Raw genomic sequence first — 26349 nt, forward strand, 5'->3', positions numbered from 1 at the left:
ATTAAAAAGCATTGGTGGGGCTTCCCTGGTGGCGCAGTGGTTGAGGGTCTGCCTGCTAATGCGGGGGACGCGGGTTCGAGCCCTGGTCTGGGAGGATCCCACGTGCCGCGGAGCGGCTAGGCCCGTGAGCCACAACTACTGAGCCTGCGCGTCTGGAGCCTGTGCTCCGCAACAAGAGAGGCCACGATAGTGAGAGGCCCGCGCACCGCGATTAAGAGTTGCCCCCACTTGCCGCAGCTAGAGGGAGCCCTTGCACGGAAACGAAGACCCAACATAGCAATGAATCAATAAATAAAAATCTTTAAAAAAAAAAAAAAAAAAGGAAAACAAAGAAACAGAACCACATATCCCTTTAGGAGTTGATATAGTGCAGCAATATAACCCAGCTGTTCACATTTAAAAAGCATTGGTGCTAGAGTCTGAAAGCTTGGTTGGGTTCAAATTTTAGTTCAGCCACTTTTTCATTTGTATAACCTAAGAGAGATAACTCCAGACTCCCTTTCTTTCCCATCTCTAAAATGGAGGTAACAGTATCTACTTCACAGAACTGCTGTGAGGATTACATTAGTGTAAGCAGACTGCTTAGCAAAGTGGCTGACACCTAGTAAGCACTCAGTCAATGGCTGTTTGTCCTCAAGAAACTCAGGATGTGGAGAACATCTGAGTAATATTGTAGAAATATGCAGAGAGTTTTCCAGACGGCTTTCCAGGTGTAAGAATGGATTGGGACAGTGAGAAAGACCTCTTTTAGGGCATAAGATGGTTGGGCTTATCTTATATACGCTCACATAACAGATATATAACAAATTGAGGCAATCTCTCCAGCAGCCTAAGAGCACTTCTAGAGCCTCTTTAATTATTCCCTTCTATTAGAGAAAGGAGAAAATTTACCCAATATTCCTTCTTCACCCATTCACAAAATTATTTCCTTTTAAAAAGTAAATGTAATATTTTAGCTAACGTAAGAATTTAGAACAGGAAAAAAAAACCCTACACATCACCCAGCTTTGTCAAACCTTAGCTAGTCATATTTTTAATAGTTCTGAACTGGAAGATATTTAAATATATTGCACTTACTGCAAAAATTCTTTGACTCTACCAGTACCTCCAATCCATTGATCCTACCACCTTTTTACTGTCCCTCACCACCTTCATTATCAAGATTAAATTATAATTAATCATTAAACATTAGTCATCCCCTTGCATACAGCTGATTCTCCAGCCCCTCTCTGGCTTCACTGTACTCACAAAATCAACTTTACTAGTAGGTTAAAATGCAATCCCCACCAAATCTGTGCCTACACAGCAGCACACATGGGCACAAACACAAAATTAAAGAAAAATGCACCACTATGCTGGGTTGTTTCAAGTACACTACCAGATTAATATTTTATTTCCCTAGTTTATTCACTCCCAGACTCTTCTAGGTAACTATTTCATATCTTCTCTCTCCTCAAACCCCCACTGAGCTCTCCCTCACTCTGTCACACTTAATGACCTTGAATTTCCAGAGTCCCACCACATTTATCCACCTACTAGTAGGCTCATGCACACCCCGAATTCCCACCTGTTACAAACTACCCATGTTCTCATCTACTTACATGCCAGATTCTCCATTTGCACACCTACTCAAGAGCATCACTTGTGTAATTCTCCCCTTTCTTCTATCACATATCAACTTTTTAAATCTCTAATGGATCCTTTCCACTACCTTACAAATACATTTATATTTCTCCCATCTCAAAATTTTGTTCTTCCCTCCACTTACCCTCCTAGTTCCCCCATCATTTATTTGCTCTCCTTTGAAGGAAAACTCCTTGAAATAGTTGTCTCCCTCCCATTATCCCTCAAACCCACTCCAAACAAGCTTTCAGTCCCACCACTAAAATTAATCTGCTCTAATCAAGGTCATCAATTACCTCCGTATTGCTAAATCCAACGATTTCTCACACCTCATCTTAACAGCCTATAAAGAGTACTTCACACAGTTGATCCTTTTTCCTTAATTACTTTCTGATACTGTCTTTTAACTTGCTGATCTTTCCTACTCATTGTCCTTTTCTGGTTTCACAAAATGCTCCATGCTGGAGTAATCCAAAGCTCAACCAATCAATTCTCTGTCTACACTTGGTGATACTGTCAAGTCTGGAGGTTTTAAATACTATTTGCCCATGAAATCTCCGGATCTCCACATTCACCCATTCAACCACCTGCTCCACGTCAAAATAGCATTCAGCATGTCCAACAGTGAACTGCTGGTCTTTCCCACAAATTGCTCCTCCCACATCTCTTCCCATTTCAGGTGTGAAGAAATTCCATCCTTCTAGCTGCTATGGCAAACCGGAGTCATTCCCAACTCCTCATTTTTTCTCTCACACACCACACCCTATCTCCAGGAAATCCCGCCAGCTGCACCTTCAAAATGTATTAAAAATGCTGACTAATTCTCACCACCTCCTGCTACCACTTAATCCATCTCTTCAAAAACATTATTATCTTCAATAACTACTGCTTCTAGTTTACTTTACCTAAAGTCTATTGTCAGCACAGCCGTTCATACAACTCTCTTAACACTTAAGTCTGACAATGTCACTTTTCAACTCAAAACTCCACAGTGGCTCCTGATTTCACTCAGAGTAAAGTCTAAAAAGTCCTTACCATGGTCCACATTGCCTACATGATTTGACCCCAATCCTCTTTAACCTCTCTGATTTCCTCTCCTTGGTCAGTCTACTCCAGCCACAGTGGCCACCTCTGTTAGTCTGCAGAAAGGTGAGAGACACTCCTTCTCAAGGGCCTTTGCACTGGAAGTCCTCTGCCTGGAATGCTCTTCTACTAAATATATGCATGGCCAACTTCCTGTCTCGCTCAACTGTCACCTTCAAAATGAGGCTTACTCTGACCACCTTATTTAAAAGTACCACTACCTCTCCACCCTTAAACTCTCATTTCCCTTACCATTTTTCTTATTCTTCCATTGCCCTTACAATCTAGTAACATAATACAAAATGTTATTTATTATATTTATCTATCTGCTCACATATTTGTTGACCAGTACATATCACAAGTACCAACAATATGTATGGCAAAAAATAAGTGCTCAATAATTATTTGGTAAACATCCTGAAGCCTACTCTGGAATAATATTCACAACCCACCTACAGTGGAAAAAAAGAAATCAGGAAGAAAAATACCACTTTCCAAGCAGATTTGGCAAGTATTATATGTGCAATTGTTTTAGCAATAGGAGCATAGATTCGTATTTGAACTGCAGTGCTTAATAGTAATAGCAGCAAGCACATAACCACTAATGTCAAACACTGTTCTAAGCATTTTGTACTTAATAACTCAATGCTCACAACAACCCACGAGTCAGGTACAGGTAGTATTATTTCACCCATTTCATTATCAATAAAGCAACTAAGAATAAAGTGGTTAAACAACTTGCCCATGGTTCACAGCAAGTAAGTAGCAGAGCCAAAACTTCAACCCAGGCACTCTGGCTTCAGAATCTATACTCTTAAGAAGTCAATACATCTAGTTATAGGAAAAGTATAAGGGAAGAAAAAAAAACCCCACAAATATGCATCTCTAAGCTACACTGTAGTGGGAAAAGATTTAAAAAAGTCTACTTGCCTTCAGGGAATTCACAATCTAAACAAAAAATAATAACATAACAAAATACACATAAAATGATAGACGCAATCATGAAGTACTGTAGCAGACTAAGGCACACCTAACCCAGGGTCAAGGAAAGCTTCCCAGACCCTTAGTATATCTCTTAAAAGATGAGCAAAAAGGAAAAGAAAGGTCTTTGTTCCAAGGAGAGGAAACAATACGGGCACAGGCACTAAGATGAGGGAGCATGATCCACCAGAGAACTGTGAGTAGTTTAGGAGAGCAGAAAAACAAAGGAAGCAAAACTGGGGGACAACAAGTAGAGACATGACCATTTTAAATATCACTACAATGATCTTAAACTTTAATTTGAGCAAGGGGAAAGGTGCATAAGGATTTTAATTATGGGAAGAACATATTTACACTGTAGCACAACCACTGCTAAGAGCATAGATTAGACAGACTTTCTAGAAAGGGCAAGTAAAACTCCAGTTAGGAAAACTATTTAGAAAGCCTATACAGAAACTCAAGCAAGATGGGAATGATGGATAGACATTGTCTAAAGAACCGTAACCTGATGTGGTCTGTGAATCCTCATGTCCATTCACACTAACACTACCCTATTTCAGGTTCTCATTTCCTCTAGATTAAACTCCTGTAATAGCCTCCTGAGTGACTGCCCTAACTCCCAAGTTTGCCAAGGCAAAGCTCTATCTCTCCCTTGCTCAAAAATCATCAATACCTTGTAAAGTCTTTGTAAATGCAAAATTCTATACAACAGCAAGACACTCTCTGATCTATCACAAATCTACCTTCATAGCCCTGCATCTTTCCTATTTCTTTGTTCACTGTTCCTTCTAGCTGGACTAAGCATGTCTCTTATACCATGAAGCTCTTCCTAATTCTCCTTGCCAGAAATCAACCTCTGACTCTACCGTTCCCAAAGCATTTAATGTGTAACTCCCTTAAAACAACTATTATATTCTGCCCCAGACCATGATCACTAGTTCTATGTCTTTTTTTCCTTACAAGATCAGGTTAGGAATCTTAGGAAGCTAAGAATCATATAACAGAATTTCTCTTTTGGGAGGGAACTGTCTTTGTCATGAAAACACTTTGAAACTAACTTAGCAAAAGCTGCAGCTTTAAATCATAATTAAGCGTTTCAGCAATTCAGAGAGGTTGGTAAGTATACTGAATTTCTCAATAATAGAACAGGGGTTAGTTCCAACTTCATCTAGATCCTTAAAGGTCAAAGACACTTCCTGCTGACATGTAAGTCACAGTTATAACCTCACAACTGTGAGATAAGTTTAATACACTTTACCTGTATGATGAATTGGGGGTACTGTATATGCATATACGCTGGTTACAGCATATACCAATGAACTGGTTCCCCACTTTCCCAGAATAATACAAGGATGGACCTCCAGTAGCCAGCTGCTTCCCTAACCACACCACCTGCTCCCCTTCTAAAAGTGAATTAATCCTGGGGTGGGCCAACTGGATGCTCTCCCCCAGAAATGTGAAATAGGGAGGAACAGGAATTTATTGGAACTAAGTCACCCCTTTGGCAGGAACCTAAAAAACATGTCCAGCAACTTCTACTGCTTTGCCCTGAAGTACCCCATCCTCATCACTGGCTTGGTGATATAGGTCAAACTTTGATTCCAAGTGCTACCTCAATATTCTTCCAATAAATCTTTCTTTCTCTTCTTGTTTTCTTTTGGGCTTACGTGAACCAAAATCAGTTTGCGTTGCTTTCAAGCAAAAAAGTTTTAAATTAATTTGATGCTTTCAAAAAGCTGAAGATTCCTTCAGAATTAAATCTTTAATGTCCTAGCTTTAAGCAGAAATCTGAGCTGTGAAAAAAAGGCTCTTCTGGATTTTCAAATTACAACTTAAAAGTTTATTTCTTATATTTTCTAATTTAAAATGCTGTGATCCTAGTATATTAATTTAAGTCTGAGTGGGCTTTCCCAAATGAGCCATTTGAATATTCAGTCTAGCAGAATACCCACGGTATTCAGAGAACTGGGGTTTTAAATTTCTCCACATGTAACTCCAGAATGTCAAAGATCTGGCATGTCATTATACACACTGAAAATCTCTTTATGACACATCATTTTATGGCTATTTTCTTCTTTATCAGAACTTCAACACTGACTATAGTTTGGTGAATTTTATCTTTTTCCAATATAAATATCCTAGGCCTTCAAAATACATAAATGCTCCTGCATTGGCCCTAAAGCTTGATTTTCCTACATTAGAAATTAGATCTGAATTTATAAATGTATGTATTTATGAATTTGAAAGACTAAAGGTTGCTTTCAGCCAATCATATCTTCAAATTTTTTTTCAATGTGAGCTTTTCGCCTTTTAAAGGTATAAAAAGTGTAATTAATTGCTTAGTCAGTGAAATTACAAATTTAGAAAAATTAAACCACAAATGGTGAAACTTTGTAATAGAAACATTCGAACTGGAAACTAAAAAGCAAAGTTGATCCAATTACATTTGTAAAGGGCTACTGGCATTTCTTTTTCACATATGCCTGAAAAATGTGAATTTAATTCCTCAGAACACAAAGGTTTGCTCAAGTGTGCTTTAGTTTTTTCAGATGACTTTTTTTAAAGCTACTATTAAATTCTCCTTTTTTATTTTACTGAAGCATATAAATATTAAGCGTATTTGGGGGCACAGAAATGGGAGTGATTTTCACTTCTTTTATGAAATACTGCAATGTTCAAATTGTTTTAAATAAGGTACCCTATCCTGATCTTATAATTAAAAAAAAAAAAAATTTTAAATACTCGGCCACATTTCTCAACACTATGCCTCACACCAATACCAAATTCAGTAATTTTAAAAATTACCACATTTAGAAAACTTCATTCCATTAATGCGATTCTATAATTTGAAGTTTTTGTACAGTTCAACTACAATGTTTCAAAAAGCAAAACCTTCAATCAATCACAAACAAGAATATGATTTTATCCACAAATCCTCATACCAACTTTTAAAGACTACCAACTAAATATAAAAGGAATATACTTTTAAAATGTTTAAAATCTTTTCTTACTTGAAACATGCCAACACTTAAATCAATCTACTTACACTGTAAACTCAGAAGCCTTTCTTTTAAAATAATTCTTCCAAACTGTCTCTACTACCCATCCAAAACATTTAAATATGTACTTTTCCTAAACCTTCAAAGAGCTAACAACACTGTATTAATCAAATCTAAATCAGGAGCAACTGTAAGACTCTCCATTATTTTAAGAAAACTAGGACACTATTAACGTTTGCAAGACATTCACTTTCAAAGATATTAAAACGTGGAAAAAACACACGCTGATGAGGAATATTTACAAAAAATTAATTTTAAAACGTCTTTCTGGGTAGCAAAGAGATTCTAGGCTTAAACTATTAATTTAATAAAATTTGTAATTATGTCAAAATTTTGAGGTATATCTGGAATTTATATACATAGCAGAAAAAACTCAAAAAGCAACATCTTAAAGCAATTTCAATTTTATTCCCATCGAATCTAACCAAGCTCTACTGCACTTCACACATTATGAAGCTAGTATTACTTGACACTAAAGCTTTCACCTCCCCACCCAAAACTTAAAAATAGAAATGTACATCAAAAATGATAATTATTGATATCAGATTACTCTTAGGCTTATAGCATATGCTGACTTAAGGATCAACTGAAAAAAATTACTCTCTTAAGGAACTACATTTTTAAGTTTCCCCAGTCCTAATTTTAAAGATAAACTTAACATAGTTTATACCGGCAAATACTGATAAAAGCAGTGAGCAAAAATATTAAATGAAATATAACACATTTAAAATAATAAACACTATAACAGACTGTGGTTTGTGTGCTCACCAGTGCATCCCAAGGTACCTAGCACAGTACCCAGTACAGAATATATGCTCAATAATCATTTGTTGACATCTCAATAAAGATTTGAAGGAACTTAAGCAAACTTGATACACAGAAATTACACAAACACTAACTTGAATAGTATATAACAAGGAAACCTCTGCATTCCGAAAATTTCACACCAGCATTTTTTACATAAAATGTCACATAATATGCATTTACTATCACATTGTATGCATTCAATAAATCCCAGCCCCTTTTCCTTCCACTTTCTTTTTAACAGTGTACACCTAAAATGTTTACTTCATAAAACTCAGTTAACATCAAAATTTTTAAGAATACATCTGCATAAAACAATCCATATCTGAATGTAATCAGTAAGTATAAAAAGACATACAAATCATTGGCGAACGTTACGGAATGTGTTTGTGTCCACCCAAATTTCTTATGTTGAAGCCCCTAGCCCACAGTGTGATGGTATTTGAGAATAAGGCCTTTGGGAGACAATTAGGTATGAGTGAGGTCCTGAAAGTAACACCCTCCTGATGGGACTACTACTTTTAGTATAAAAAATGGGGGGTGTGGAGGGCAGGCAGGAGAGCAGTCCCCCAGGCCCCACCCCCCTCCATGTGTGGCCACAGCAAGAAGGTGACCTTGGGCAAGCCAGGAAGTGTTCTCACCAGAACCCAACCATGCCAGCACCGTGAGCTCAGACTTCCAGCCTCCATAACTGTAAGAAAATAATTTCTGTTGTTTGAGCCATCCAGTCTACGGTATTTTCTTACAGTAGCCCAAGCTAAGACAGCAAGTCTACTACTTTGAAGGAACAGTGACATATAATACAGAAGCATATAATAATCAAAAAACAAATTATGGCCTCTAAGGGCCTAGCTTGGTAGAAAAAATAATACTTATATTAAAGTACCCATACAGGGACTTCCCTGGTGGCAGAGCGGTTAAGAATCCGCCTGCCAAAGCAGGGGACACGAGTTCAATCCCTGCTCCGGGAAGATCCCACATGCACAGAGCAACTAATCCCGTGCACCACAACTACTGAGTCTGCGCTCTAGAGCTAGCGACCCACAACTATGGAGCCCGCATGCTGCAACTACTGAAGCCCATGTGCCTAGAGCCCGTGCTCCGCAACAAGAGAAGCCACCGCGAGGAGAAGCCCACGCACCGCAACGAAGACCCAACGTGGCCAAAAATAAACAAACAAACAAATAAATAAATTTACTTTAAAAAAAAGAAAAAAAAAGCTGGGCTTCCCTGGTGGCACAGCAGTTGAGAATCTGCCTGCCAGTGCAGGGGACACGGGTTCGAGCCCTGGTCTGGGAGGATCCCACATGACGCAACTGGGTCCGTGAGCCACAACTACTGAGCCTGGGCGTCTGGAGCCTGTGCTCCGCAACAAGAGAGGCCGCGACAGTGAGAGGCCCGCGCACCGCGATGAAGAGTGGCCCCCGCTCGCTGCAACTAGAGAAAGCCCTCGCACAGAAACGAAGACCCAACACAGCTAAAAATAATTAAATAAATTTTTTTTAAAAAAAGCCAATTGATGAAACCATTAAAAAAAAAAAGGTACCCACACAGAGTAGAAGATGGTAAAATGAAGACTTTAGAAAGGCAAGATTACTATCTTGTTTTAAAATCTAGGGAGGCGTAAAAACAAGCAAAACTGACAAAGAATAAATAGAATCTGGACACAGGAAAAAAAAAAGGGAAGACAGAAAGCAAGCAAACTCAGAATTTTCACACATACACAATGCTCAAAATTCTGATACCAATAATATCTTCTTTTTCTAAAGTAAGAAAAGAATATTTCTTTAATAGATGAAGACAAGATTATTTTTCTCCCATTTAGATATTTAATCCAGCTCCTAACTTTGTGCCACGTTTTGGGCAAGGCAATTTCAGCACACTCAAAGCCTATAGAACCACAAGTGGAAACAGACTAATAGAAAATATGATCAATGCTTGTCATAAATATGGTAGTTTCTATGGAGAAAAGGAAATCCAAGAGAGCTTCTCAGGAGATCCGTATGTATTTGAATGGAGCTGTCTGAACAGTGTTAAAAGACAAGTTGAAGGGGCTTCCCTGGTGGCGCAGTGGTTCAGAGTCTGCCTGCCAATGCAGGGGACACGGGTTCGAGCCCTGGTCTGGGAAGATCCCACATGCCGCGGAGCAACTGGGCCCGTGAGCCACAATTACTGAGCCTGCGCGTCTGGAGCCTGTGCTCCGCAACAAGAGAGGCCGCGATAGTGAGAGGTCCGTGCACCGCGATGAAGAGTGGCCCCTGCTTGCCACAACTAGAAGAAAGCCCTCGCACAGAAATGAAGACCCAACACAGCCATAAATAAATAAAATAAATTAAAAAAAAAAAAAAAAGACAAGTTGAAGTTATCCCATGAGGAAAAATGTCAGAAGCAACAAACAGAAAGATGCTATTAGAGGGAGTTCCCTGGTGGCGCAGTGGTTGGGAGTCCGCCTGCTAATGCAGGGGACACGGGTTCGGGACCTGGTCCGGGAGGATCCCACGTGCCGGGGAGCAGCTGAGCCTTTGCGCCACAAGTACTGAAGCCCGGGAGCCTGGAGCCCCTGCTCCGCAACAGGGACAGGCCACTGCGGTGAGGGGTCCGCGCACCGCAGTGAGGGGTGGCCCCCCACTCGCCGCAGCTAGAGTGGGCCCGCGCGCAGCAACCAGGACCCAACGCAGCCAAAAATAAATAAATAATTTTTTTTTAAAAAACAGATGCTATTAGAATTTAATACTAGCAAAATAGAGCACTGCATACTCAATGAACTGCAAGTCACTTGGCAAAGTTACATACAGTGGCAAGAGACACATTGGAAAGGTAAAAGAAGCCCAGATCAAGAAACCAGTTTGAAGTATAAAACAGTATTTGCCTAACTAATAGGATAAAAGTATAAGAATGAATGATACAAACTAGTAATGCTATACAAGGGAGAATTCAAAGGAAAGAGACAATACATCCTAGTTAGAACAGTCCTAGTCTACACCTGGCGTTCTGCCCACTTTACCATGTGTATCGTATTTAATGAAGTACTATTAATAATTACATTAAAATATGCAGGTTTGGTAGACCTCTCTACTTTGTGCTTCCAATTTCTCTCACCTTGTCAGACTGTGAAATGCATGAGTAATGAAGAGAGTCCTCACTTTAACACACAGTTAAATCTGAAAAATGAGAGAAATCTTTCTCACCTGTTCCAGGCTCAATTTAACCCTTCCCTTTCAAAGACAGTATGCAGGGGGTGGCTATGGCAGCTAACTCCTTTGGAGGTGGGAGAAGTGGTCAACACTGCTGCCACTAATGTCCCATTGGTGTACTGACCAGTTGTGTAGTGGCCTGTGACTCTGTGACATACACACAGCTGCCAAGCTATCAGTCAGCAGAGTTCATGGGTAATTACAGAGTAGGTATATGCAGAACAGTTAATTAAGACACAAAGCTAGCAATCCACCAATGAAGGGAGAAATTAAAGGTTCTCTCTCTCCCCTACGCATATAAGAATGGTCCAAAGAAGCTAGCTAATGGATATATTTGTGCAGTAATAAGAACCATGCATACTGCTCTCTGCTCCCAGATCCTAACAGAGCTCCTAAAACCCTTGGAAATAAAGGCCCTAGGAGAATCTTCTGTTGTAATATTTAGTCACTGGCCCCAGTTCCTGACACAGAGCTACTAAATCCCTTGGAATTTCCTGGGTGATAGAAATGTCTTTTATTCTAATGAGGCAACTCTGACTCTTGGTAGGCTCCTAGATGGCGGCTGGTCACCAGAAAGATGGAGTCATGATTAGAAGCTTGGAACTTTCAACCCCACTTCCCACTGTCATTCTCTGGAGAGGGCCTAAAAGTGGAATTCATCATCGATCATGCCCACCTGATGAAGCCTCCATAAACATCTATCAACTACGGGGATCAGAGAGGTTCTGCGTTGGTGAGCAAGAATGTATCCACATGCCGGGAGGGTGGTGCACCCAAACTCCACAGGCGTCTGTGCTCAGGACCCTTCTGGACCTCACCCTATGTATCTCTTCATCTGGCTACTCCTTCATAACCTTTAACATCCTGTGTAATATTAGTAAACGAATAATCTAGATAGTAAACTTCCTGAGTTCTGTGAGCCACTCTAGCAAATTAACAGAACCTGAGGAAGGGGTCATAGAAACCTCTAATTTTTAGCCTGCTGGTCAGAAACACAGGTATAACAACCTGGACCTGTGACTGGTGTCTGAAGGGGGTAGGTAGGCGGCAGTATTGTGGGACTAAGCCCTTCACATGTGAGATATGATGCTAACTCCAAGTAGAAAATGGCACTACTGAATTGTCGGAGACTCAGGTGGTATCACAGAATTGCCACATATCTAACGTCAAAAGTGCTGTGAGTATGACCAGCAAGGAGAAAGAGTTCTAGACAATATTTGATTAGATAAAAGGCAAAACATTTGGGACTTTCATCTTAACTGAAAATCAGGGAAGAGAACACTTTAATTAAACTATCAAATCTTCAATAAGTAGTATTTATTTCCCAAAATCAGACTTTTCTAAGTTTGTCAAATAGAATCCTGAAAGGTATCAATAAAACTAGAAGCCTTGGTTAAGGACCTTGATGGTCTTATCATACCCATCACTGTTTTTATTTCACAGGTCACAGAACGAAACTATTAGGCACTTTTTAAAGCTTAACGTATGCTTTTTCCTATGAAACAGAAATCTTTCAACCTCAGCACTGAGATTTTGGGTCTGATAACGCTTTGTTGTCGGGTGTTATCCTGTGCAATGTAGCATTCTTGGCTTCACACTATATGCCAGTTGCGTCCCCCACTTATAACAACCAAAAACGTCTCCAGACATTGTCACCCCTGGTTGAGAACCACTTTTAAAAATTATTGAAACAGAAAGTGAAATAAATATTACAGAATTAAATGCAAATTTGAAGAAAAATCCCACATCTCAAAGATCTCACACATCTTCAATTACTTTTACTTAGACACCATCAGTATTTTACTTACATTTAAATAAAAGTATGTATTTATTCAAAACTAATTTTAAGATAGTAGGAAACAATCTTAAGATACGTCCCTTTTTGGGGGTAGTATTTTCATTTCTTCTGCTTGACTAGGACTTTATGACACTTTTGAGATCTCAGCGTGTTTTCAGTATTCAGCCAACCTAAGGACAGAATGTAGTTTTGTTTTGTTTTTTTTTTTCTCTCAAACTAACTGGTTGTTTTGGCCTATTTACAAATAAATAGACCAGGACCACATGTCGGTGGGGGGGGTGGGGGGGGGGATTTACCAGGACAAAATTTCAAATACAGTCATAAAAATGAAAGACATTGCTCATACTTTGTATTTGAAGTTTCTTTTACTGATAAATATGCCTACCTGTCTTTAGAATGTGAATAAAAACACAGATACATGCCAGAGTCTAGACCATCCTTTTTAAACAACTTGCTGCTTGAGACTGTCTTTTTCTTTTTTTTTTAAGAATGAGAATTTTTTTTAATTTTATTTTTGGCTGCATTGGGTCTTTGTTGCTGTGCGCGGGCTTTCTCTAGTTGCGGCGAGCAGGGGCTACTCTTCGTTGCGGTGCGTGGGCTTCTCATTGTGGTGGCTCCTCTTGTTGCGGAGCACTGGCTCTAAGCACGCGGGCTCAGTACTTTCGGCTTGCAGGCTTACTTGCTCAGCGGCATGTGGGATCTTCCCGGACCAGGGATCGAACCCATGTTCCCTGCACTGGCAGGTGAATTCTTAACCACTGCACCACCAGCGAAGTCCTTGAGACTGTCTTAAACTCAAATTATTCCTAACACAACAAAAGTATAACTTATTTAGAAGTTAACTTTATCAAGGTACTCTATTATTTTATCAATAAAAATCTAGCAAAAAAAACGAAGGAACAAATCATAGCTTAATAAATGAGCGAGATAGAAAACTACAAATAGCAATAAACAAATGGAAAGATGCTGGCATAAAATAAAAGAAAGCAAATTAAAATGAGATACCATTTTTCATCTATCAGATTTTCAGACTTAAAAGGCTAATTATGTTCAGTGCTGATACTGGACAGGTAACTTTGATACACTGTTTCTATAGGCGTATGTTGAAACAAAAAGATTTCTGAAGGCCAGATAATAATGCACATAAAGTCCAACCCATAAATCCCATTCTTGCATCTGTGCCAACATAATTATGCTCACTTAAGCATTGTTTTAACTGTAAACAATCTTTAAGACCATCAAAGTGGACAGATTAAATGAATTACAATACAGCCAAAATGATAGAATACTATGCAACCCAAAAAAATGATGTGTTTCAATAAGAGATACACGAATTGTAGTAGAAGTATGATATATTTTTAAAAAGAATTAACATATATACACATATACGCATAGAAAAATTCTATTAAGAATATACATGAAACAGGTTAACAACAGTCTAGTTTGATTTTTCTTTTTTCCTGAGAGCACTTTTGTAATAAAAAACTTTTAAAACTAGACAGGCTTATCTAAAGGAGTATTAATTTCCATAATCTTTGTACATGAGTTTTTTCATATTATGGGCACAATAATAATTATTTAATTTATGTGATCCATTAAACTCAAAATGCAGTTATTCTCCCCAAACTTCTTGTTAACCAATATGGAGATGTGAATTTTAAAAGCATATATATATTCTCCATATTTAAGATACTTTTAGAAACACTAAAAGTTCTACAAGTATTTATATTTACCACCTGTCCATATACTCACCTAATATCAATATTTTGGAATTTTTTAAAGTGGCCAAATCCTAGCTGTGGCATTCACTTCTGCCATATGCTAGAGCAACTAAGATAGCAAAACCAAATGCCACAGACAATACTTACAAGAAAAGTGGATGGCAAGGTAACAAGGTATTATCCTCATGAACCCTCTAATATGAACAGTTAGGACAAGATTAGAGAGGTATTAATAGCTATACAGGAGCAAGAGAAAGACAACTTGTCTTACAACAGCTTATTAACAGGAAAACCCAGGGTTCACCAACAGTCTTCACTGGGGAAAAAAGAAAACCAGGCCACATTCTATCTACATTTAAGATTACTCCTTGCAGAAATACTCTTAATGTGCAAAGGCCCTAGAAAAGGCGGACTAGTCTCCACTTAAAGAACCACTGTGAGAAAATAAATACCCACAATCTCAAAAGTTACCCTGGAGTCCTCATGAATAATATCCCTAAAATAAGACCAGAATAAAACTATCTCCAGAAATATTAAATTCACTTTACCACAAACAATTCTGAATAGAAATATTTTGTTGTTAATAAAAAAGCTACCTCACCCGCCTTCCCAGCAGTACACAACAGTGCAAAAATTACAAATACACCTGTAAGACCTCTTACATATCTCAAATTTCAAATCCTTCTATAATATGTAGTTTCTCGTTTCATCACCTGTAAATATTATCACCTATCTCCCAATACTGCAAAGGTAAGATTTTGGGGTGACAGAATAACAAATCCAAGATGCACGTATTAAAGAGGCTTACACATTCCACCTAAAATACATACATCAGTTCATCACCTATATGCTTCATATGTATACTGCAAAATTACAATTACTGAAAGGTTTCAGCATTTGGGGTCACCAGAAAATGATCAAAATCACAAATGTTAGGGTACATCAAGTCACCTACCTTACTGACCCTTTCAATAAATATCCCCTAACATAGTTTTTCTTAAACCACAAAGCACCACACCCAACCTCCCCATACTTGCCACAATCCCTCCCCCAGGAAACCACCTGTGGTGTCAGTGCCTAGAAGGTCACATTATACCGTAGCACAAGGAAAGGAGGGGTGGACAGGTATGTGGGATCTGGCTTAGGTAAGCAGCATGAAAGTCTTAGAATTTACAAAAATAACAGTGGTAATAGATTCCTACCAAATGCATAGCTTCAAATTCTAAGTAGTTTTGTAACGATTCTAAGATAGCTACAATAAACAGGAAAGATGTGAGAAGACAACTGAACAAGTGACAAGTGGTATAAAGTACTGGTTATGGGAGAAGCTGAAGTCAGAATGGCTGAGTTTAAGTCCCAATTCTGTCACTCACCAGCTGCACAATCAAAATTATTTAAGTTCTGCAAGCCTCAGTATCCTTATTTTTAAAAAGGAAATACCTACTTCAAAGAGTAGTAGTGAAGATTAAATTAGGGTAGGCATACGAAACATTTGATAGTGTCTGGCACAAAAGAATCGTTCATTAAAAGTTTGCCTTTTAGGGGGCTTCCCTGGTGGCACAGTGATTGAGAATCTGCCTGCTAATGCAGGGGACATGGGTTCGAGCCCTGGTCTGGGAGGATCCCACATGCCGCGGAGCAACTGGGCCCGTGAGCCACAACTACTGAGCCTGCGCGTCTGGAGCCTGTGCTCCGCAACAAGAGAGGCCGCGATAGTGAGAGGCCCGCGCACCGCAATGAAGAGTGGCCCCCGCTTGCCACAACTAGAGAAAGCCCTCGCACAGAAACGAAGACCCAACACAGCAAAAATAAATAAATAAATAAAAATATAACCCTTATGTTAAAAAAAAAAAAAAAAAAAGTTTGCCTTTTAGGAAGAAAAAAACCCGATAACCCAAAACAGGAGTTCTTATGTGAAAATCCTAGTCCCTTAAAGATTTCTGATTCACCACTTTACAATCAATCAAAGACTCTAACTAGGTAGGAGTACTCACAAGCACCACATACAACAAAAAATAACATTAGGAGAATAAGATTTAAAGAGTCAAAATACTCAAGAGGCTCCACCCCCTGCAGGGAGCCCAGACAAATCATAGGGAGATAGTACAAGTACAGGTACGCACGTCTGAGACAGTCTAAGTCAGACCTGGCTACAGGAAAGAAGGAAACGATAATAGCTGAAGCAAAGTTTTGGCAAGTAAAATGAACAGCTAGCTCAGTCACAAGCATAAAGAAGCCTGATGAGATTAGGGAACTCTTGGACCTGAAAACAGATCACTGTTACTCGTCAGTATGTTTTCATTCTTAGGATTTCATTTCAGTAAGCTGCAAAAACTTTTAAGTATCAAAACTGGTATTAAATACATGTTATTTTTACTATGAATTTTTATTTTTTATATCACAGTATATAAACAAGGCATCTAAGATTTGCTGAATGCCTGCTATTTCACAAAAACTCTGCGACCTAAGTGTTGTTATTCATATTTTCAGCTGGGGAACAGAGGAAAAGAGGGCATAGGTGACTAACTTGTTCCATCATGGTCATTCAGATAGGTTACAATGAAACTAGAATTTTAAGGACAGCCTGCTAACCTAGAGTCAAGCAGATTATAAGCAGAGAGACAACAGAGATACCTTGACATACACAGCTCCAAGTGTGTCTTCACTCTACAATAAAGCTATCCCCCTCACCCCACCCCAACAAAGTCAAACTGGTAAATGGTAACAAAAAAGCCCTACTTTAACTACCACACATATGGCACCTTTTTTAAAAGCAATGGGTCACTATTACTATTATTTTACATTTTTACTAACTGAGACTTAAATTAGCTCTTACACACTATACAGTCAATGGTGTATGTTCTCAATAATATTCAATCTATTTTGGTAGGAATGGAGTTTGGAGGGTGGTTACAAGAAGTGCCAAACCCAGGCAGCCTGATATACGAAAAGGATCACTGTGGGTGAAACCACAGAGAACAAAGATGAGCAACTGAACACATCTGAAGGCCTAGCAAAAATGAAGATCTAAAACACATTTCTCACATTCATCAGGTATTTTAAAGTACAGTGCTTTCACAGGCATATGTATTAAATGAAATAACAGCCAATGTTCTCCCCGTCAACTGTCTATACTCTGTTTTAGTAAGTGATTTAAGTTTTTTTGCTATTGATACTGATTTAGGTAGACAGACACAAACATACACACACACTCACTCACTCCCCCACCCACCCACCCACCCCCCAATAATAAACTCCCATATCAGAAAGGTAAAAGACCTACAGTCCACAGAACAGAACAGAGGGAAACCACTGTAAATTCTGGACCATAAATTCCTCATCTTCTTACTAATAAGATGTTTTGAAGCCACATGAAGTTGGTGACAGGCTTCCAGTAATAGTCCATAAGCATTATGAACTCCAATTTATTGGCAGGCACAAAGAGATCTCTGGATATAGATAAAAAGGCACACATGTAGGTAACACTAAGACAGACACTCTGGGAACCGCTTTGTGGCTCTCATGAGTTAGTGGTAACACTGACTGGTCTCTCTCATCCAAGTACAGACAAGTGATTCTCAATTTTTTTACTGTCTCCAAAGCACTAACCTATGTAACATACTCCCAAGAGGTAACATCTTCACCATCAGCAGACATTTAACGACAACCACTGTGCCTGTGCCCCACCCTTTACCACTGTTACTGCAATACCACCCCTGGTAACTACTGCCACAACACAGACTCCCACAGGCTTCTGAAATGGAAGGAAACTTGGAAATCATCTTTTATAAGCTCCTCATTGAGTACCTGAGGGAAGTGTGGCCCACAGTAATTTAAGTGACTTACTGGAGACTAAAATAGTAGCTATGGGGAGGAGGGGGTTGTCACTATGCACAAGTCACAGCGTTAAGCACTTATAAAGTATAAACTCAGTGAACCCCCATAACATCCTTTGAGATGGATTTACTTTATTTCCCATATCTTACGATAAGGAAATTAAGGCACAGAGAAGTCGGCCTTGGTGACAGAGTAACTAAGTGGTAGAGCTGGGAATTCAAACCCAGGTCTGTCGTGTGCTCTCGTGACTCTCCAACCAGATTAAGTACCTCAGACTTGTCCCATGAGCCAAATGCACTCTATTTATGCCCAACACACAGACAATTCTAACTTTTACGCTCTCCCAAATTTTAGTATCTATAGCTACGTATTTTCATTTATTCAAGTCCTCACAAAAGCTGAGGCAACTACATGGTATAAGCCCCATTTCTGAAGTGAGGAAACAAGCTCACCAATTACTTGTCCTAATTCACACAGCTAATTCTGACAAGCTCATTTCAGAATCAAGCCATGCTCCTTCCCAGAATGACGTTACCACACGCTAACTCTCATGAAATTAGAGGACTAGCCAACTACTAGTAAAAACTGGACTGAACATGGAAAATATGAACTCACCTGCACACCAAAAAGATTGACGATTTGAATTTAATTCCAGTCAGAAAACAGAGTTGACACATCTAGCTTCCAGTGCATCACACAGTAGATTTTGTACAGCATACATGACACATCAGATTTACAGGTTTGATGTGATGAAACAAATGAAAACTACAATTTTCTTCATGTTCCTATCTTAACCACTGCAGTTACTAAAATATTTAGATGCAAAAGGGCAACCATTTAACTAATATCTACTCAAAATCCACTGTGCTTCCTCTGTGTACCACTGTGATAATGATACATGATAGGAATTTAGATGGCACATGGGTAATTCATATTAATATTTTAGTATTTACAGATTTTAAAATGACATAGAAAAATATAACTAATGCAACAAGCCACTGGTTTCAGACCTCCTTATTTCTCACAAGACTAAGAGGAAGAAATTAACATGTTGATTATACTTCTGGGGAGGGGTCAAATGAGGGCTTAATCTCTATCTGTAGTATTCTTCCAGCTCAAAAAAATCTGAAGAAAAGTAAACTGACCTCAAAAAGAGCATTAAGTAAATAATTATACAGATACTACAAGGATGTGGCAAAAAATCCCAAAGGCAGTATGTGAAACTGACATTTTAGAAGTAATGTTCCAGTGTTCCATACTATGTTAGACAAAACAAAATTCCCTCCCTAAAGAAAGCCACAGAAGGATCTAACAGTCACATGGACTTAAGAAGATTTTATTTATAATAATGCAGATCTCAGTTGTTGATTACTACTACTTTTTAAGTAACTTTTATTTTCTTAGTAGTATTTCAAAATTGCTGAACACAAAGAGTTTGAAACTGCAGGGAGAAAAAAAAGTAGACTTCAATATAAGCATTATCAACACAATAACAATTACTATTTATTGAGTAAATAAATAATGTTAACACTGTTTATGAAGCAGTGTATTTCCGCGTACTACATACTCATGCTATGAAGTACTATTATTATTCCCTTTTATAGATGAGGAAACTAACTTAACAGGGACTGACTTAAAAAGTTCTCTAAGGGACTTCCCTGGTGGCGCAGTGGTTAAGAGTCCGCCTGCCAATGCAGGGGACACGGGTTCGAGCCCTGGTCCAGGAAGATCCCACATGCCACGGAGCAACTAAGTCCGCGAGCCACAACTACTGAGCCCGCGTGCCGCAACTACTGAAGCCCGCGCGCCTAGAGCCTGTGCTCCGCAACAAGAGAAGCCACTGCAATGAGAAGCCCGCACACCACAACAAAGAGTAGCCCCACTCACCACAACTAGAGAAAGCCTGCATGCAGCAACAAAGACCCAACACAGCCAAAAATAAATTAAAAAAAAAAAAAGAAAAAGTTCTCCTAAATAGTGTAATTCTGAGAGGATGGCAGAGGTGCTACAATTTTTCATCTCTCCAAAACCCCTTATTTCAAACGTAAGTAGACACCCAAAACCAATAAGCAAAAACATTTACAACAAAACTCCCTGACAAGGTTATCTCACAAACCCCAAAATGTAAGTTAATGAGGAAATACTTATGGTCACATGACCTGTACCATTATCAGAATCTGTACAAGAGAAAACAGAAGTCGTAGTGAACAGGAAGGGCCTACAAATAGGAGAACCACAAAATAGCCAACAGGTGTTCACAAGAAATCATGGCAGGTCAATGTGAGAACAGTAGCTGAAACTGAGATAGGTTTTGCCCACTCAGAGTAATAAGGGAAGAGAAAGGACGTCCAGTGAGGGCTGAAAGGGACAAAGTCTTGCTTCATGAGCTCTTGAAAGTGAGCCACCAGAGCTCCCGTCCAGAGGAGACCCCAAAGACAAGAGAAACAGACAACAGAGATGAAAGAAAGACAAGGTCCAAATAAAAGTATTGATAGAACAGAGCCTAGAAATTTCAGAAAGAACGCTCCATATTCTAACACTTCACAAAAATAATGAGCAAACTCTGTGAAGTTAGGACAGCTACTCTGAACCATGCCTCCTCCTCAAAGTGCAGAAAAACTATTCTCACATAAAAACGCAAAACAGAAAAGTATCAAGGTCAAATCTAATATGAAATTGTTGTAAGAAAAAAGGAGAATAAGGAGCAAAATAACATCCCTCAAGACAGCAAAGGGAAGCTAGAAAGACTTGCTCAGAAACAGATCAAAACCTTACACTATTTTCAAAATGAGCTAAACACATTGAGAAAAATGATACAAGTCAGAATTAGAGAAACTCAGAAAACGAAGCAATAGAATACAGCAAAGAATCAGAAAAGAAAGAATTACTTCAGGAAATAAAGACTAAACTAGAAAGCACACAAGAACAAACGATCACAACACACAACGCAGTAAGAATCCTTCAAAAGAGGAAATTTTAAAAAATCAAAATGGAATTAAATTTTAAATTTCACTTTAAAAGACACCGTTAAGAGAATAAAAAGACAAGCCACACAGTGGTAGCAAGTATTTGCAAACCACATTAATAAAGAATTTGTATCCGTAACATATAAAGAACTCTCAAAACCCAATAACAAATCAAACAACCCCATTTTAACATGGGCAAAAATGTGAAGAATCAATTTACTGAAGGAGATATACAAACAGCAAATAAACACATGAAAAGATGCTCAACATCATTAGTCATTAGGCAAATACAAATTAAAACCACTATACAATAGGCACCTATTAGAATATCTAAAGTGAGAAAGACTGACCGTACTAAGTGTTGGAAAGGATGTGGAGAAACCGATCTCAACTCCCATGATACTGGTGGAAAAGCAAATTGACACAATCACTCAAGAAAACAGTTCAGTACTTTCTAAAGTTAAACATACACATACCATATGATCCAACCATTCCACTCCTGGATGGATTTTTACCCAAGAAAAAAAGAATGCATACAAAGACACAGGCACAATGTTCACAGGAGCTTTGTTTCATAAAGAAAAAACTGGGGCTTCCGGGGTGGCACAGTGGTTAAGAATCCACCTGCCAATGCAGGGGACACGGGTTCGAGCCCTGGTCCGGGAAGATCCCACATGCCGCGGAGCAACTAAACCCATGCGCCACAACTACTGAGCCTGCGCTCTAGAGCCCACGAGCCACAACTGCTGAGCCCGTGTGCCACAACTACTGAAGCCCGCACGTCTAGAGCCCGTGCTCTGCAACAAGAGAAGCCACCGCAATGAGAAGCCCGTGCACCGCAAAGAAGAGTAGCCCCCGCTCACCGCAACTAGAGAAAGCCTGTGAGCAGCAATGAAGACCCAATGCAGCCAAAAATAAATAAATAAAATAAATTAAAAAAAAAAAAAAAAACTGGAAATAACCCAAATGCCCATCAACCCGTGAGTGAAGCAAGAACTGTAGGATATCCATGTAATGAATACAACTCAGAAATAAAACGGAATGAATTGTTGATTTCTGAACAACGTGGATCAATCTCAAATTATGTGGAGCAAAAAAAGGCAGACAAAGAATATACTGTATGATTCCATTTATATAAAATTCCAGAACATGCTAACTAATCTACAGTGACAAAAAGCAGATCTTTAGCTGCCTGAGGAGAGGAGAGCAGAGCACACACAGGGAGGGGAGATTACAAAGGGCATGAGGAAACTTCTGCGAGTATTGGATATATTCTCAATCTGGAGTGTGGTGATAGTTTCATGAGGGTAGATGTCAAAATTTACCAAACTATATATTTTCAGTAAACGAAGCTTACTGTTTTCAATAAATGAAGTTTTTTAAAATAAGCATTATTAAGTAAAGCTATTTTCTAAAAACAGGAATGAGGAAAAAAACCCAGGAATTCTTACCTTAAGAAACTCATCCATCCTAAAACATCAAAAAGATCTGAACTGCTATCTTTTAGATTTTCATTCTCGTATTTACAGTCTTAGAAGTTAGACAAAGCTCAGTTTAGCCATAAATAATGACAGAAACTGCAAATTTCAGTATCAAAAGTTAAGGCATGCCCAAGTTGATTTAAAAAAACAAAAAACCAACAAAGGCTAAATAAAGCTAAATGTAAAAACACCAGCTGTTTGAATCATAAATTAAAAAATATTTTCCAAACTCCATAAAGAATCTAACACCACCAATCATTTTAATACAAAATACTCTCAGTAAATGTACAAAGACCTAAAGATTTGGGTGGGGTGGGAGGGGTGGACAGGGATGGGACAACTGATGACCTTTTTAAGTCCTCTCTCAGGACAAATAATTGTCCAGAAAAATCAGGTTGAATTTCCCTAGCCACTTACTGATCCAGTCAAACAGGATATTAAAGAGCTTTCTTGTAGAAACTTTCAACTGTTTATACATTTACAGCCAAAGTATTTTATCAAAAAGGGACGGCAGTTTGTACACACCTGGTAAGAGGTGTTAAGTATTTAACTCCAAATAATCTTGTTTATCAAAACTATGAAGTAAAATACTTTTCCTCTTGATACTGTAGAGAGGTATAAGTTTGGACCAACTAGCAATCAGTATAAATACAAATCAGTTATTCTGCATCAATTTTTTTAAATCAAGATGTTCTAAGAGACTATAATTCAGAGGCAAGAGTTACCTTTCTTTCCTGAAGCGTTCCATTTTTTAAAAGCACTAAATAGAAATTTAAGATTGAACACATCACAGTCACATTCCTAAGGTGACTGGTAATTTTAATAAGCACCAAGGAGTTTCAGCTTGTCTGCATGACCATTAAAGAAGGTTGTTGTTTTTTTCCTTTCTAAAATCAGGCCAGTTATTAGAAGGCTACGCTGCAACCACAAGCAAATCTTGTGAGAAATGAACATTTGCTAATAAAGCCAAAGACAGTATACATCATTTGCTGAAGCTTACACTCTTTTATTAGGCCTCAAAAAGAATTTTAAAACTAGGCATGAAGTAAAGGAGCCAAAAGAAAGCCCACTTTTTAAAACTACCCCCCCAAAAAACCTCTCCCCTTCCTGTTCCCTGCCTCCTACATAAAGACTACAAGGCACCAAATCTGCACTGCTCTCTACAAATAAAGTTAGCCTGAGTGTGAAAACAACTCCTGCCAAACAACTACACACACAACAATGAACTGAAATGTTCCTCTGAAAACAGTGCTAACTTCATAGTATAAGTTTCAGATTCACAGCATTTGGAAACAAGCCTAATAAAATGCTGAGCGTATGTTAACAAGTTAGCTATCCTAGAAAGTTTACAGGACAGTAAAGACTGTAGCATCTGGAATTTGTCAGATAATCATCCTGAGTGCTCAAGAGAATAAATATGTGACACCTCAAGCACCCACATATATAAATATGACAACAAAAGGTTGCAAACACGACAATATGAGAAAATACCACCAATAAAAGAATTTGAAACAGAATCAAAACCACAAAATTCTGGAAATAAGCCTGTTTGTTATGGCCAAAAAACAGTCATAATGGAACATGCATTCTTCTTTTTCTCTGGCTCTTCTAGACTAACACATTCTAAATGCGCAGAAGCATAAAGAAAATTTTAACAAAGTTTTAAAATTCGTTACTGGCCACATACAAAGTAAATAAAGCATATACACTTAGTAAATACTTTAAATTACTGGAGCTTGTGCAGTTTAGACAGATGGAGTATTCAGTGCTTCTGAAATACACTCCTGTCCCTGTCCTGAGCAATTCTGAAGGATACACAGATCTATAACAACGATTACATGTTTTCAACTCACATTGTTTCTCCAGTCTTGGCTACATGACAAAGAAACTGATCCAGGACCGGACAAACTTCCTTTTTCCCCCTCTTCTCAAAATCTAGATAAGGGAAGAAAGAAAAGTTATTAGTATTTCTAAAAGTCCACCAACCATTTCCAATGCCTTCTAACAACAAACTTTCCTCCCAGTCCTTCCTCATATTAAGCAGCAATTTAAAAAAAATTTTTTTTAATTTAAAAAAGCCTCTCAACGAAATATCCACCTCTTACTCTCCAATTTCAAACGTCACTCTTCACAGGTAACGAGACCCCTCCTAAAGCGGGCACTCAACTTCGCCACAAACCAGCCCTAACGCAGTGCTTCTCAAAGTGTGGTCCGGGGGGAACACCAGGACCACATTCATCTCAGAGACCGGCTAAAATACAAACCCCAGATCCCGACCCCACAGACTGTTTATTTACGTGAAGTTCATAAATCTGCGTTTTAAGAAAACACCAGCTCCCTCTCGTAGCCGTCCCCCAATGATCCTGGGTATCAAAGCCTAATTCTCAGAACGCTGAAATCATGCTCTCCTAAGTTTGAGAACCACTGTTCTCAAGCCTGTTGCTTGGAAGGCGAGCAATTCAGAGCCGGGAAGGCGACCACCTGAGAAGGAGGGCGCGTGGAAAGATGACTTCAGAAGCCCCGAAAAAGGCTCCCTGAGACACTTGAAAGTTGCTTTGCCGCCCCCTCTCCTCCCCCCACCCCGAAACCTTTCACTTTTCTTCTCCCCCCCGTGGCCCGGCGTGCGGGGGCCTGATGGAGAACGAAGCCAGCCTGGAAGGGAGCTGCGGGCCCAAGACCCGTGCCCCGGGAGTGGGAGAGGGGCCGGGGCCCCCGCGAGAGCTTCCCGGCTCCCCTCCCCCAGCCCAGACGCCGGCGGCCGACACAAAGCCCAGAGCGGGGCGGGAGGGAGCTGCCCACGGGGCTCCCCGCCCCCGGGGAAGCGGGAGGGGGATGGGAGCCGGGGAAGCGCGCCCTCCCCCACCAGCCCGGCCCGACCCCGCGAAACCACTTGCCCCGAAGGGAGACAGGACCGCGGAGGGTGAGGAGGAAGGGAGAGGGGGCAGCTACCCCCACCTTTCAGCGCCTCCTGCAGCCTCTCGACGTCCATGGCTTCCCGGAGTCCCTCGCAGCCTCCGCCTCCTTCCGCGGGTCTCCTGGGGACCGGAAGGCCTCCCCCCACCCCCCCGACGCCCTCCCCCTCCCTCGCACACACTCCGGCACGCAGGCGACCGGGGGGGGCACCGAAGGGAGCCGGGGGAAGCGAGCGAGAGAGCGAGACCGAGAGAGCGAGCACCTCCCCAAGCCGCTACCACCAGCCCTCCAACATGGCGCCCGGCACGTCATCGCGCGCACGCTCCCCGCCGCCGTCCTCGCGCCCGCGGCGCGCCCAGACCCGGAGCCCGAGAGCGCGTGCGCGGCGAGGCGTGTGGCCCCCCCCCCCCCGGCAGTCCCCAGCAGACCCGGCAGGGCCGGCCGCCCCGCTTCTCCCCGGGGATGGCCCTAGCTACCTGCGCCGACCTGAAGACGGAGTGGTGTAGGCAGGGGGGTGGGACGCAGACCCCCTGGATGTGAGTCCCTGCCATTTGCTAGCTGTGTGACCTTGAGCAATTTACTGAGCCTCTCTGAGCCTCACTTTCCCCATCTGTAGGATGAAAGCACTAGTATGGACCACCCTATAAGGTGGCTGCGAAAATCAAGTGAGAGTGTGTACACTTGGCGGTCAGAGTACGCATTTAAAAAGCACTCAGTATTACTAGTAATTGGAGCAAAAATACCTCCTTGCCTGAATCCAAAGCTCGTCGATGACCCACTCTTGAAGAGAAGCAATGCACACAGCAAAGGGATGAAAAGCTTAGGCAATGGAACCAGCTGGATTTAAAGCCCAACTCAACTATTTACTCCCTGTCTGACGTACTTAAAC

At 40.1% G+C, this 26349-nt stretch overlaps 1 protein-coding gene across 1 annotated transcript in view; it reads right to left on the reverse strand.

Moving 5' to 3' along the window:
• The window catches only part of PPP4R2 (protein phosphatase 4 regulatory subunit 2), a 55668-nt gene extending 29916 nt beyond the window's left edge, over positions 1–25752 (reverse strand). The window contains exons 1-2 of the mRNA XM_068557110.1: positions 25503–25752; positions 24401–24482 (exon numbers count right to left, since the gene is read on the reverse strand). Of these exons, the coding sequence (XP_068413211.1) occupies positions 24401–24482; positions 25503–25536 (116 nt within the window). The 5' untranslated portion in view covers positions 25537–25752. The remainder of the gene's footprint in view (positions 1–24400; positions 24483–25502) is intronic.
• Between the last annotated feature and the right edge of the window lie 597 nt (positions 25753–26349).

Source organism: Eschrichtius robustus, chromosome 12, assembly GCF_028021215.1.
Source record: "Eschrichtius robustus isolate mEscRob2 chromosome 12, mEscRob2.pri, whole genome shotgun sequence".
In the NCBI taxonomy this organism is placed as follows: Eukaryota; Metazoa; Chordata; class Mammalia; order Artiodactyla; family Eschrichtiidae; genus Eschrichtius; species Eschrichtius robustus.